Genomic DNA, 13,736 nt, shown 5'->3' with positions numbered 1-13,736 from the left:
CCCCCCTTCCTTGCAATCCCAGAGCAGGACGCCCTCTTTCCCTTGGCTGGGGGCGGACGGGAAGCCGTCGCCTCCCGGGGATGCTCTCCCAACACCCGTGCCCACCTCAGCGCCCCGGGAAGGCGCAGCCTGCCCCCAGCCTGCCGGGAGGGTGCCGCTGGGTGCTGCGGGGAGGATGCGCGCCCGGCTCCCCGCTGACGTAAGTGCTGGGAGCTGCCAGCGGGGAATTGGCCCGCAGCACTGGGAGCACTCGGGGAGCCGCGCGGAGAGGAGGTAATTGTTAAATGTGGGCTGAGATAGGCTGAGCGGGGAGGGCAGGAGGCCAGGGAGGTGGCAGACACCTCACCGGGGCTGGCTTGGTTTACACAAGCTGGGCTTTGTTCATTATCTCCTCGGGCTTTCGTGGCTGTGAGTTAACACCCCGTGCTGCTCTGATTACAGGGAGCCGGGCGGCTGCTTCGCAGAGCCTTGCAAAACCTTCCCCAGCGCCCTTGCCTCAGCAGGACGCGGCGGGCAGGGGAAGGGGCACAGCAGGGCCACGGCAGGTGCATCCCTAACGCCGGCCCCAAACCCGCTGTGAAACAGCAGCCTCGGGCCTCTCGGAGGGCACAGACAAGGTCCCACAAGGGCATAAGGTCCCACAAGGAGCTCAAGAGCTCGCAGCATCCCCAGTCCTCAGGGTCCCCTGGAAGCACATGGGCAGGTGAGGGGTGCCCAGGAGGCAGGTGCTGGCAGCTGCGGCAAGGTCCTTCAGCCTTCAGGCCTCCCAGTAAGTCCCTGTGCCCACGGGAGGTGACATCCCGATGGCTAACGGGGGTGGGACGTGGCCTCTCCCTGCAAGGGGAGGACTTTGCTGCATGCCATGCCACCACCAGGAAGGGAAGACCCATCGCCGCCACATCCCCTGGACAAACAGAGCAGGTTTCCCGTGCCAAATCTCAGCGCCGGGGTCCGCGGACACCTGGGTTATGCACCAAGGCACAGCCGGCCATGGGGCACCCTCGGCCACCCCATCTTCCCGACAGCCCCGCTGTGCCCCAGCCTGGTGCAGGGGGTGCCCGCCGTGCTCTGCTGGCTCCTGGGCTGCCCTTTGCAGTGTCACACGTCACCGAAGCGGAGCCTCCTGTCCCACAGGTAGAACCTGCCCTCGTCCTCGCCCCCGGCGCTGCCTCGCACACCCGCGGTGGCTCTGCGTTGCTCACCGCCAGCAGAGGTGTCACCTCCCTGCCCTGCCCCACGCAAACCCACAAATGTCCTCGGGACCCTCCAGCAAGGGGCCAAGAGCCCTGCGCTGCCTTCCGAGCCCCCTCCCCGAGCTGCGGGGACATCCCCAGCACATCCCCTGCCGTGACCCAGGCACAGCGAGCGTCTCGGAGCTAAAACCCTACAAAAAAAAGGGCCAGGAGTGTTCCAGCTCGCTTGGCTCCGAGCCCCTTTGGTCTGAGGCATCACAGCTCCCAGCACCTGCCTCCCCCAGCCCGCTGGCCCCGGGGCGCAGGCGAGGGGTGACAGGTGAGTTGGCAGCAGCCCGGCCCCGGCTTCCCTCGGCGCTTCTCCCAACCCCAGCCTCCTGCGCGCCGTGTTTTTGTGCCGTGACGAGCCGGCAGACTTCAAGGAGCAGCAATTTGCTGGGATTCTTTTGGCCAGGCGTGTCCCGACGCCCACACACCGCTCTCGCCTGTGCGGACAGGAGACACGTGCTCTGATGTTGCCCGACACCCGGCGCGGCTGCCGGCTTGTGGTCTCTGGAAGCGCTCGCGCAGGGCTTGGCCTCGCTCCTCCCCGCACGGCAGCTGTCAGCCGAGGACCTCGGCGTCCAGCTGCGGGTATCGGCTCGGGGTTTGCCCTCGGCAGGGCGCGGGGCCGTGAGACAGCGAGCACGTGGGGTGTTTTTCGCACGGGGAACCCGGGCGGCGTTGCTTCAGACAGGACGAAACCGGCTCCAAAGAGCGCGGCGATGCGCTGCCCTTCCCTTCTGTCTCACGGCTCCCGAGCATCCTTTGGCTTCAGGCAAGTCCTATCACATATCCAAGCTTCCCTCCCCTGTTGTTGCTCTGAATCACCGAGTCTGCCTCCTGGGAGCTGATACCCTTCCCCAGCAGAGCCAGGAGCAAACCCTCATGCCTGCTTTCCAGGTTTCCCCAGTTTTCCCCATCTCTACAAACCTCTCCGAGCCTTTAAATCCTGGCTCCAAAGCCAAACTGCTCTGTCCCATTTCACAGCACATTTCCCATCTCAGCACAGCTCTGAGCAGTCCCCCTGGTGGGGCAGCTTGGTTCCCCTGCATCATTTAGATGGGAAAACCATTCCTGGAGGCTCAGTGCTGCCCGTGCCCGTTGCGGACAGGCTGCAGTGGGGGCAGCAAACGAAGGCACCCCGGCATCCAGCGAGGCTCTGATGCGCTCTTCCTGCCGTAGCTGGGCTTGGTGACAGCCGGGCTCAGCCCCAAAACGCTGAGTCTGCTGAATCCGGGCCAGGACGGCTCCTGCCCTGGCAGCCAGCAGGGGCTGGGAGCGACCGCTGGGGATGGGGTGGCACAGGCAGCATCCCAGCACGGCTCCTTGGGGCCAGCCCGGGCTGCGGAGGGGCTGGGGGGCCGGGAACACCCTCCCTGTGGCTTCCCTCGCAGTGAGGAGGGGATGACGCCATGCGTGCAGGCTGTTCCTACGGGAGGAATGTCCTTTCTTCCCGTGCCACGTCGCGGCTGGATAAGTACAGGCCTGGGGCTCGGCAGCCTCCGCAGGGCTTGCAAAGTGCGCCCGGCGCATCTGGCCCGGGTGCTCTGCAGCTGCCGGGGCTGCTCCCTCCCTCTGCCCAGCACATCTGGGGCTGGCAGCGGCGAGGCTGGGGTGCTGGGGCTGGCAGGGAGAGGCTGGGGTGCGCGGGGAAGGGAGAGCCAGGGGCAGAGCCCCTCTCCTGGAGCCCTGCTGCAGGGCACGCAGGGTGGCCACGTGCCCGCAGCACGGTCCCCAACAGGGAGAGGTGCCGAAAGCGTGCCAGCCTCCTCCTGCCACGAGCACGCATCACCTCCAGCAAGAGCACGGTGTCCTTGGCTGACCCAGCCCAGTGAGGCCAGCGCAGCGATGGGGACCCCCTGCTCCTGCCCTCCCCTGCCCTTGCTGCCCCCTGGGGGGCACTGGGGTCCCACCTGAGCAGCCCCTTCGCACCCCGTGGCTGCAGGGCAGAGCAGGGTGTCCAGCTGGTGGCCCGTGTGCCAGGTCGTGCCAGGGCCCCGTGTGCCTGCACGCACGCAGACACGGGTGTGCAGCACAGGTGTGCACGTGTGTGTGCATCCACTGCCCTCTGCTGAGGGAGCCCGGGCAGCTCAGCCCCCATCAGAGCTCTGGGAAGCTCTGGTTCTGCCTCCCTCCACCCCACACACCCCACAGCTGCCTCCTTCCTCCATGCCGCCCGCTCTCCTCCATGGGTATTGCTATTCCCTGACTGGGGGGCTATTTTCTGCCCCCCGTCCCTTGGCCCCTGGCTCTGAGCTCATTTCTCCATGCCAAGAGCTTCCCAGATGTTCCCAGACCTCGTGGCTTTTTACTTTCTCGCGGGCTCCTCTTCCCCCTCCCCATTATTTGCTTTGGGGAGGGGGAGCTGTGTAATTATCCAGCCAGTGCTGATTTCTCCTAGCCCCAGCCAAACACTTCCGTATGAATTAATAACCAGGAGCCGGAGCTTAATTAATAACCACAGCGATGCTGGCACAGGGCAGTGGTGTGTCCATGAGGCCGGATCAGCCTCTCCCCACAGCACCCCTGTTCACCTGGGGGTCGCAAGCAAGTGCTTGGCTCCCTGCAGGGCCTCGGGGGGGTCTCAGGGTGCATCGAGCTGCCAAATGTGCTGGGGAGGAGCCGCTCCCCCTCCCCGCCTTGCCTTCTGTTCCCTTGCGGCCGCTCTGAAAATGGGCCGCTTAATTCAAAGCCTCTGGAGGAAAGGAGAGGGGGAATCTCTGGTTACGTCTGCACTTGCAAAGCAAACAGTCCCAGGGCATTCCCAGGCACGGCAGCGTGACTGTCCACATGGGAATTTGTAGCACTGCCCTGGCGTGATTTTGGCTTGGGGCAGCTCCCGCTGATGCAGGCAATTTTTTGCTCCAGGTTTGGGCACCAGCCCGGCTTCGGGACAGTCCCGGCAGGGCTTGGCACACCATTTGCAGGATGTGTTTAACACCCTGGAGGTGGGCAGCTCCATGGCAGAGGCCCTCTGGGGCAGAGAACAACCCCGGGCTTATCGAATTTATCGTATAACAGCTTTTGTGCCTAGAGCATCCATCCCGGAGCGCCTGGCGATGGGCACTGCGGCAACACAGCCCTGCTGCTCCAGGACGATGGGCAGAGGAGCTCCCACCGCGGTGCCACGACAGCGGCTGCGTTTGCACAACCACCAGGCAGAGGACGGGGAAAAACCCGCCTGCCTGCGTGCGTGCGTGCGTGCGTGCACGCGCCCGTGCCAGGTCCTTGGCGTGCCGCGCGCCTGTGTTTGCGCCGCGCTCGCCACGTGCACGGCCGGGCACGTGTGCCAGCCGGCAGCCCCGGCGCGGGCGCGCGTGCTCTGCGTGGGCTGGCCGTGTTTTTGCTCAACACACGCCTTCATCTGCCGCGGCGGTTTGGATCCAGGGAGAGAGAGAGCCCGTGCGTTTGATGTCTGCGCGTGCTGGGCTCTGCAGGTATTTCACGCACGCCGCGCCTCCCTGTGTGTGTGTGTGTGTGTGTGTGTGTGTCCGTGCACATGCGTGTGCGCACGTGTGTTTGGGGTGAGATCAGTGTCCCAGCTGGCCGCCGCTCCGGCTGCTGGAATCCCTGCCTCCCAGGCCGTGTTATAGATGAACACACTTGAAAGCATTTTTTCCCCCTTAGCCACCAGATTTCACTCGGAGGAGAAAAGGAGCCGGGCGCTTTATCTTCATTAGCAGCTGGGAGCCTCTCGGGGCGGCTTTTGTCTGGGCGCTGCTTCCTCCGCCCCTGCTCTTATCCCCTGTCCTCACTCATTAGCCCTTTCGAGAGGGGCAAGGGGCTGGCTGGCAGGATCCTCTGCCTCTGTTCCAGCCCTGCTCCCGCTGGCCACCACGTCCCTCAGCCCCGTGGCCTCCTGCAGCCCTCTCCAGGCAGCGGGACTGGGAGGAGAGGGGACAGCTCCCTTCCCTGATCCGCTCTGGGAGACCCCGCAGTCGTGCGAGGCCCCAAGAAGCCCCTTTAGCAGCAAGCTGGTGGCACTCCTGGCTTTGGCCAGCGCTGGCTCGGGGGCTGGAGGGGCTGGGGAGGGTCCTGCATGGCCAAGACCCCCCTTGGGAGGGGGCAGCCCGTCCCTCCTGGGCTGCTCATCGCGGAGGAGCGCTCCTGCCCGCATCCGTTCATACCCAGTAACCATGACAACTGGCAGGAGCTGTCATCCTGTCCCCAGGCCAGCCACCACAGGGGTCCTCACGGAGGGGTTTGGGGGCAGCAGCTTTCCTTGGAGCGCTGCTGCATGCCCCCAGACCGCTGCTGCCGGGGCAGGCTCACGGGGGACACAGCGCTGGCCCCAAAAGGGTACCGGGGGCATCCCAGGGCAGGGATGGGGCGGGATGCTGGGGCTGTGGGGAGGGCAGAGATGGGAGCACAGACCCTCTCCGCTCATCTCCCGCTAGCCCAGATGCTGGGGGGTTCACCGAGACAGCGAGGCGGGGGTGTCAGGGGGGCGGACTGCCTTAGGTAACATTCCTTCCCACTTAAAAGGAGCCATAAATCACTCACTCTTTATTAAAAGCCCTGCCCGAGCAGGAGAGAGATGTCAGGAGCATAAATCACCCCCGCCGCTCGCTTGCAAGGGGTCCCGGCTTGCCAAGGGGTGCGAGGCAGGGAGCGAGCCCCCCGCCGTCCCCAGGGAGGGCACAGCACGGCCACGCTGCATCCGTCCCCACAGCCAAGGGCTGGGGGGCCAGGGTCCCGATAACCAGATCCAATTTGTGCAAAACCTTCGAGAGACTGAAGGAAAAGCGGAGAGAGGCTGGGTTAGCCCAAAGCATCCCTCCTGCCAGCCCGGGGCGGGGCGGCGGCGCAGCTGCGGGTGGCGAGCACCCTCTCCTGGGGAAGGGAGCCCCTTCTCACCCCTCCCCAAACACCTCCCCAAACACCCAGCCCTTGCTCAGAGCCCGGCTGAAGCCGAGCACCTGCCCGAAGCCCCTGAAATCCCGCAGCCGACCCAAAAGGCCGGGAATCGGCCCCATTCTGCAGCAGCCTGCGCAGAGGGAGCCCCGCTCGCCTCGCCGCCTCCTGCTTTTCCAGCTGGACGCGTGGCTTAATATAGCAGCACTTTGCCTTGTAAAGCACGGCCCGTAAAACGCGCAGGATGTGCTGTGTGGGAGCCTTCCCCAGCCGATCCCCAGCTGCTTTTTGATGTCAGCCTGGAAATCGCAGCGTCCTGGCAACGGCTGCCTCCTGGGGCTAGCGTGCAGCGGGGCCAGCCCTTCCCCAGGTGCCTGCACGAGCCCCCGCTGGAGCCTGGAGGGTTTCCACCCACCCCCGAGCAGAAGGGAAGAAGTTTTGGGGCCGGTGCTTGGGGTCAGCCTGGCCAGGACAGCCACCAGAAGCAACCGCCGGCACACCGAGGATGCAACAAGTGTCTCTTGTGGGGCACATCCAGCCCCATCCAGCCCCAGTGCGGGGCCATTCCCAACACTGCCCCTCCTCAGATGGCTTCCCCGGAGCAGCAGCAGGATGATAATGTGGCAAAATCCGGCCCTCTGCAGAGGGGAGGGCTTGGCTCTGCGGGGTACCGCAAGGCTGGGAATGGGGAGGCAGCCAAGGATGGCTGATCGTCCTATTCCAGCCTCAGCTGGAGGGGGAGCGGGCTGGGGGGGAGAAAGAAAGGGGGCGAGGGGAAAGGAGGGGGGAATCTTGCTTGGGAAACCACCGGGGCTCCTCCATCAAAGGGAAGGAAACCCTGAGCAAAATGCTGCAGGCTTTCATGAACCGCTCGCTGCAAACCCCACGGCTCTGTTTATCCTGGCGCACAAGAGCCCATAAAGCACAGCCCCCAGCTGGCCCGTGGAGAGCTGCTCTGCCTGGCTGCAGCGGGGCTGGGACGGGCTGCAGGGAGGGGAAAGGGGCTGTGGAGAGGGGAATGGGGCTGCGGGGAGGGGAACAGGGCTGTGGAGAGGGGAATGGGGCTGTGGGGAGGGGAACAGGGCTGTGGAGAGGGGAATGGGGGCATGGGCACCAGCAGAGGGTGCGCAGGGGCAGGTGTCCCTGCCCTCACACCTACATCCCCGCAGCAGATGAGCAGCGCTGGGGTCTCAGGGGCTGAGTCTCGGACCCCAAAGCAGGTCCCAGCCCAAGGACAAGGGGCTGGGAGCTGTCACCACGGCCGGCCGGCTGGCACCCCCGCAACGTCTCTGCCCCAAGGTGCCCCGCAGTTTCCCACGTTCCCTCCCGCCCGCCACCCGTCATATTTTGCATTTCTCCCTCTATCTTATCTCCCCGCCGGCTCACCCCTCTGCAGCTGGTCTCTTGTTTTCTCCCTGCCCTCTCCCTCGCTGCCCGGCCCCACCTGCTGCAGCTCCCCGCTGAAGGACCCCGAGGCAGGTCCCTGATAAGGGCCAGACCAAACAAGAACCTTTTGTGCCACGCTCAGCTCATCTCCAAGAGCCCCACGAAGCCGGGGCAGAGCAGGAGCGATGCAGGAGGATCCGGGGGGCTCGGCGCCTCCGGGCAGTGCCAGGCACACAGCAGGATGACACCGGGTGCTGCCTCAGTTTCCCCACCTCCCCAACAAGCCCTCCGTGCCCGCAGCATCATCCCCATCCCTCCCTCGCCCCCGTGCCGGGCCAAGCCGCGTGTCCCGCTGAGAGCTGCTGTCAGCGCCCAGCCCTGCGCCCACAGGGGACAAAACTCTCCCCCCTCCCGGCCGGGTTAATATTCCCTCTAACGACAGACGGCTCCTTTTATCCCCTCACGCGCTCCCGCCGGTGATTTAATCTCCAACGAGCCGCGATTATTTCCTGTACAGCTGCCTCCCTCTCACCGCCGGCATCCCAGCGGGCAGGGGGCCGTGAGCGAGGACAGGACAGACCCCATACAGCTCCCACCCTGCCCGGGGCTGGGGAAGGAGCTGGGTTGTTGGCCAGGGGTCTTCCTAACCCCAGCTTCACAATCCCCAGGGGTTAAATTGGCAGCTCCTTGGGACCCCCTCCCCGGGGGGAATAGCACCTTGGCTGTGCTGCTGAGCTGGTGGAGATAGCGGGGTCAGCACTGGGGGCCTGGCACCAGCACATCGGTGCAGGATGGGAGCCTTTTACCCACGGGGAAGCCAGGATCCCTCCTTCGCAGCTCAGGGCCGAGCAGCAGGAGCCCGGAGCTGGCCCAGAGCCACCCGGCAGCAGCAGCAAAGCGCGGGGCGCAGCTCCACCTGGTGGGCAGCGAGACCCCCCCCGGCCCCCCAGCGCCTCCGGCTCCCTCTGCCCACCACCCCAGGGGACAGGGGGACCCCGAGAACTGGACCCTGCGGCTCTGCCTTCCCTGTCCCCGCTGACAAACAGGGCGGGGGGGGGGACAGCAGCCTCACCCCGGGGCTTGCGTTGCGCCTGGGGGTGCCGGGGCAGCGCCTGCCTGCGGGTGCGCACCCCAAAACCCCTTTGCTCCGGGATGCTCCCTGCACACAGCAGCCGGCAGCACCCTTCCCACGGGGACCCCCCCTTCATCCATCACGGTACGAGGCCCCCCCGGGACCCTGGGAGGGGGCCGGGTGCCACCAGAGGGCAGCACCGGCCCGGGGCTGCGGCACCCGGCATGGCTGCGGAGGGGCGCACAGCGGCTGCTGGGGGTGTCTCGGGGGGTTTGGGGGGGTCTGGGGGGGCCCGGCTCCTCCTGGTTGTCTGCAGGGTGTGGGGGTAATTAGCCCCTCCGTTAATCACTGCCCAGCTGCAGCTGGGTGGGCTTCCTCCTGCTGCAAGGCTGCGGGGATGCTCTGACGGGTGTTTGGGCACCTGCGGCTGCGCTTGGGCTTTTTGGGGTGTATCGTCCCGTCCTGTGCACAGCTGGGAGCTTCTCCTCTCGGTGGCTTTAACAGCATTTGCCCTGGGGGGGGGGGGGATGTTTTGCAAGCGTGGCCCCAACAGCAATCCCCATCCTCACCCCATGGCAGTGAGGGGCAGCCTGGGGGCTGCCCGGTGCCCCTCTCTCTGCCCAGGGATCCGGAGGTGTTGCCTCATCGATTCGAGGCCTGGCTCCGTCTCACGGTTTCCACCCAGAGGAGCTGCGTTTCGCCGCCTCGGAGCTGTTTCCAGCGCTGCTGTTGGGCAAATGGCAGGCCAGAAATAGCTGCTCCCCTGGGGCTGCCGTGCTCTGCTCCGTGCCGCTGCCTGAACCCGGGGCTCACCTCGGGGCAGGGACTGCACGAGCTCCACGCTAAGGGGGTACCACGGGGTGAACCCCGAGCTGCTGAAGTATTTGGGGAGCCACAGCTGCAGCCTTTCTCCCGTGGGGACCAGAAAAGGGCTGAGGGCTGGAGGGGGAAGCAGAGATGGAGAGGTGCTGGGGTACCTGGCGGCACGAGCAGGTTTCTCCTCCCTGGGGGCTGCAGGCGAGCTGCCAGCCAGGCTCTCTGGGGCTCCCCAGCCCCAAGGGGCAGCCAGCTGAGCCAGGAGCTCTGCCAGAGGTTGTCTGCGTGCTGCACGGGCTCGGGGAGGAGCGGCGGAGCCATCAGAGCCGCCTGCCAGAGACGGGCTGAGGCTGCGAGCTGCGTCTCCACGGGTACAGCAGCCCAGCCGCTGCCAGGGCGACGCAGCCCTTGTCCCCGGCTGGCTTTGCCAGTGCAGACAGACCTCGGCACAGCAAGCGAGCCATTAAAGAGCAGCCCCAGCCAGCCAGCCTGCAGGCGGGTGCTCATTCATCATCCTGGAGCAGGCAGGAGGACGTGCCAGCTGCCTCCAGCCAGCACCTGACACAAGGCTCGTGCCCTCAAAATCGAGGGCCTGGACAGGCAGCCATCCCTTTGTTGGCACTAGCCCACAGCTGCTGTGTACGCTGGGCTAGCTGGGGTGACCCCCAGGAGGAGGGGACCTCTGTGTGCCCGTGCTGGCCCGACAAAGCCAAACCACCACGGCTGGAGGATGCTGAGAGCAGCTTTGGGACCGGCCGTGTGCTGGCCTCTCCGCCTGCACCGTGCCTTCCACAGCTGCCCCAAGCTGCTGGGAAGGGAGCAGCCGAAGGAAAAGCCAAGCAGAGATGGGCCCGAGGGCGCAGCTGGTGCCGTATCATCGCCTGGCAGCCTCGGGGCTGGAGCCTGAAGAGTAAAACTGAAGAAGGGGGGGGAGAAAAGATCCTCCTCTTTCACGTGGAAGAGCAGCTGCCTCCCAGGTAAGCTGCAAAGCTGCTTCCTTACCTGCATAAGAAACGTCCCTCTGCTCTTGCAGGGCCTGGGTAATTCCGCAGCGCTTGCAGGAAGCCCTTGCCACACTGCTGGCCACCTTGGGGCCACCAGCCCGGGGAAGGACAACGTGCTCGCTGACCAGAGCTGATCCTCGGGGACCAGACCCCGCAGCAGGACACGAGCAGGTCCTGGAGCTCGTCTGCTGCTCCCAGCTGAAGCCTCCTCGAGCTGCGTCACCGAACGGCCCCAGGCTGGGGGTTTTATACAGGCTTCAAGCAAATCTCCCCTCCTGGGAGCAGCGGGAGGCTCACACGCAGGGAAACTGCTCGGGGCTGGCGACCAGGAGCCCAGCTGGGGGAGGCAGGGGAGCTCTCTGCATGCTCCTCCGTGGAAAAGGCTGCAGAGCCCGGCTGGTCGGAGCCAGATACAAATAGCCCTTCCTAACGAGTTCGGGGAAGCCAATTTGGGAGCGCTGGCGGAAGGCGGGGGCGGTTTCATTCGCTTCAGATGAAACGATCTGCGAGCAATTTGGCTCCAGCAGGAGCAGGCAGCAGGCAGGGAGGGCTCTGCTTCCTCACCTGCAAAACTCAGCTGCGGGTTTCTCGGGAGACCGCGTTTGTGCACGGCAAATCAGCCCATCCTCATGCGTGCGAAGAGCCACGGGCTCCTGATCCCTTCCCGAGGACTAGGGCTCCTCCATCTTCTTTGCTAGGCTTTGTATGTCCGGAAAAGCTGCCTTAATCTTCATCAAGAAGCTTGTCCTGACTTTGTTCCTTTTCATTTGTACCCTGTATTCTTGTTTTGACACCAAATCCTCTCGTGTTTGTTTTTTATTATTATTTTTTTTATTATTATTTTTTTTCAGCCCTCCCAGAGCAGGCCTGGTGATGCTGGCCCAGTTCCTCTTTGATTCCAGCCTCTCCCAAAGCAAATCTTCATGCCTGTGCCTCTGTGCACACGTGCGTGCTGTTGCAGAGGCTTTTTGCAAGGGAGCAGCAGCATGAGGCCGGCTGCAGCGGGCGATACACGGGAACGGGGCTTCGCCCTTTTCCCTGCCGTGGCACAAAGGGCACAGCCTCCGCCCTGCCCCAGCCGTGCCACATCAGCCCCAGGCCCCGCTGGAAGGACGAGACCCAGCTCTGAGCCTGCGCTTCCATTTCCAACACCTCCAGCATCAGCAGCGCAGGAGGAAGGGGGGGGCTCCTTTAGCTCCTCCTGGCTGATAATTCATCACCGCCTGTTAGCCCGGATCCACCCAGCCGCCGCCACATCCTGGCACTGACACGTGTTCATTTCACAGATAAAACGCTGTATCAAAGCCCATCATCGATATATTCTCCCCCGAAACCTTCCCCAGCTGCTCTCGGGCACTTTGCACACGAGCGGGGCGCTTTGTTCCTCAGGGCTGCCTGGCAGTCTGAGCTGCAGGAGCCACGCTCCAGCTCACCCAAAATACAGCAGGACCTTCCTGCGAGGGGCACGGAGGCAGAGGGGGCAGGATTCATCAGTGCCACGCTCAGATCCGGAGGGGGAGAAGCAGCCCTGCTTCGCCACGCACCATTTTGCAGCGCTGCGGGAGGGGAGCGCAGCGTCCCCTCCCTCCTGCCCCCCTCTCTCCAAAATCCCCGACTTTTCTTGATGCCGCTGGTGGGAAATCTCCCCCAAAAAGGGCTGAAAACGCAGGGTGGGGCCGGGGGGGCACCGAGCTGCTCGTGCAGCAGGCGCTGAGCCCTGGGGAGCCAGGCAGGGTGCGAGCACAGGGTGCTGTGTGTGCGTTGGGGGGGCTCTCCCCCACCCCTGCAGCCAGCCGTGCCCCTCCCCAACTCCACCAGAACGGGACCAGGCAGGGCTCAGCGGTGCCCCCAACCCCCCCGGGTACCCCCTTAACCCTCGGGGTCCCCCCTTAGCGCAAGGACCGGGAGCGCCCCGTGAAGGTCACGGCGGGGCGGCGGCCGCTCGGGGCCGGCTCCCCCCGGTCCCCCCCTTCCCCAATTCCACCTCCTAGCGGCGGGGGGAGGCGGAACCCACCGGGAGCCGGTGCGGCACGGATTGGCTGGCGGCGGGGAGGCGGGGAGCGGCGGGGCCGCGGCTGGCTGCAGCGGCGGGCACGGAGCCCAGAAGCGGAGCATCCTCGGGTACCGCGGCTCCGGTGCCGGCCGCCTCTCCGGCATCCCCCCCCCAGCCCGAAGCCGCAGCCGCCGGCCTCCTATGGGCCCCGCTCGGCCTTAGCATGGGCACGGTGCTCTCCCTGTCCCCCGCCGCCTCCTCGGGCAAGGGGGGCGGCGGCGGAGGCGGCGGGGGGCTGCTGGGCGACAAGGCGCAGCCGGGAAGGGTGCCGGGCAAGGGCGAGAGCCGGCTGAAGAGGCCCGGGGTGCTGATCTCGGCGCTCACCTGGAAGCGGCTGGTGGCCGCCTCGGCCAAGAAGAAGAAGAGCACCAAGAAGGTGACGCCCAAGCCCGGCGGTGGAGCCCCGGGGGGGGTCCCGGGGGGCCAACCCGACCCGCTGGTGGCTCAGCGCAACCGCGAGAACTTGCGCAAGTCGCTGGGGGACGGAGCCAAGCAGGGCCCCCTGGCCGTGCCCGTGCCCACCGTGCCCTCGGCGGCGCCCCAGGAGCTGCAGCCGGGCTCCGGGGGGGCCAAGCAGCCGCCGCCCCCCCCTCCGCCACCTCCACCGCTGCCGCCGCCGCCGGCCGGGAGCCGGGCTCCGGGCTCGCCACGTCGCGTGGTGGTGCAGGCGTCCACCGGGGAGCTGCTGCGCTGCTTGGGGGACTTCGTGTGCCGCCGCTGCTACCGGCTGAAGGAGCTGAGCCCCGGCGAGCTCATCGCCTGGTTCCGCAGCGTGGACCGCTCGCTGCTGCTGCAGGGCTGGCAGGACCAGGGTTTCATCACCCCGGCCAACCTGGTGTTCGTCTACCTGCTGTGCCGCGAGGCGCTGCGCGGCGAGGAGATCGGCAGCCAGGCCGAGCTGCAGGCGGCCTTCCTCACCTGCCTCTATCTCGCCTACTCCTACATGGGCAACGAGATCTCCTACCCGCTCAAGCCCTTCCTGGTGGAGGGCGACAAGGGCCGCTTCTGGGAGCGCTGCCTGGGCATCATCCAGCGCCTGAGCGCCAAGATGCTGCGCATCAACGCGGACCCCCACTACTTCACGCAGCTCTTCCAGGACCTCAAGAGCGAGGGCGAGGCCAGAGACGGGGCCAAGCACTGGACGATCAGCCTGGACCGCTAGGGAGGTACCGGGCCCCCGGCGGGGGAGGACAAAAGGACTGCTGGATCCCCCCGCCCCTTCAAGATCCTACCCCCCCCAAAAAAAAATCCTCCCCGTGGAGATGCTGCCTGGACCCTCCCTGCTCCGGATCTGGCCTCTTTCCCCCCCCCTCCTC

At 65.9% G+C, this 13,736-nt stretch overlaps 1 protein-coding gene and 2 long non-coding RNA genes across 3 annotated transcripts; 2 read left to right on the top strand and 1 right to left on the bottom strand.

Moving 5' to 3' along the window:
* The first annotated feature begins 4,566 nt into the window (after positions 1-4,566).
* On the top strand, positions 4,567-11,165 carry LOC311438807. Its single transcript, XR_014694325.1, has 2 exons — positions 4,567-4,672; positions 10,397-11,165. It is a non-coding gene; the product is annotated as an uncharacterized lncRNA (long non-coding RNA).
* On the bottom strand, positions 5,714-7,580 carry LOC311438806. The gene is made up of 2 exons (XR_014694324.1): positions 7,476-7,580; positions 5,714-5,969 (listed from the first exon to the last, which is right to left on the bottom strand). It is a non-coding gene; the product is annotated as an uncharacterized lncRNA (long non-coding RNA).
* A 1,281-nt stretch (positions 11,166-12,446) lies between the features above and the next one.
* Positions 12,447-13,719, top strand: CDK5R2 (cyclin dependent kinase 5 regulatory subunit 2). Its single transcript, XM_084523689.1, has one exon. The coding sequence runs from the start codon at positions 12,584-12,586 to the stop codon at positions 13,580-13,582; it is 999 nt and encodes a 332-aa protein (XP_084379815.1). The 5' UTR covers positions 12,447-12,583; the 3' UTR covers positions 13,583-13,719.
* Positions 13,720-13,736: the final 17 nt, after the last annotated feature.

This window comes from Aythya ferina (assembly GCF_964211825.1).
Source record: "Aythya ferina genome assembly, chromosome: 6".
Taxonomy (NCBI): domain Eukaryota; kingdom Metazoa; phylum Chordata; class Aves; order Anseriformes; family Anatidae; genus Aythya; species Aythya ferina.
The sequence above is the reverse complement of the archived record's forward strand: the minus strand, read 5'-3'. Positions and strand labels throughout refer to the sequence as shown.

Excerpts from the sequence above, each read along its gene's own strand:
- CDK5R2 (XM_084523689.1), top strand. The coding sequence starts at position 12,584 with ATGGGCACGGTGCTCTCCCTGTCCCCCGCCGCCTCCTCGGGCAAGGGG.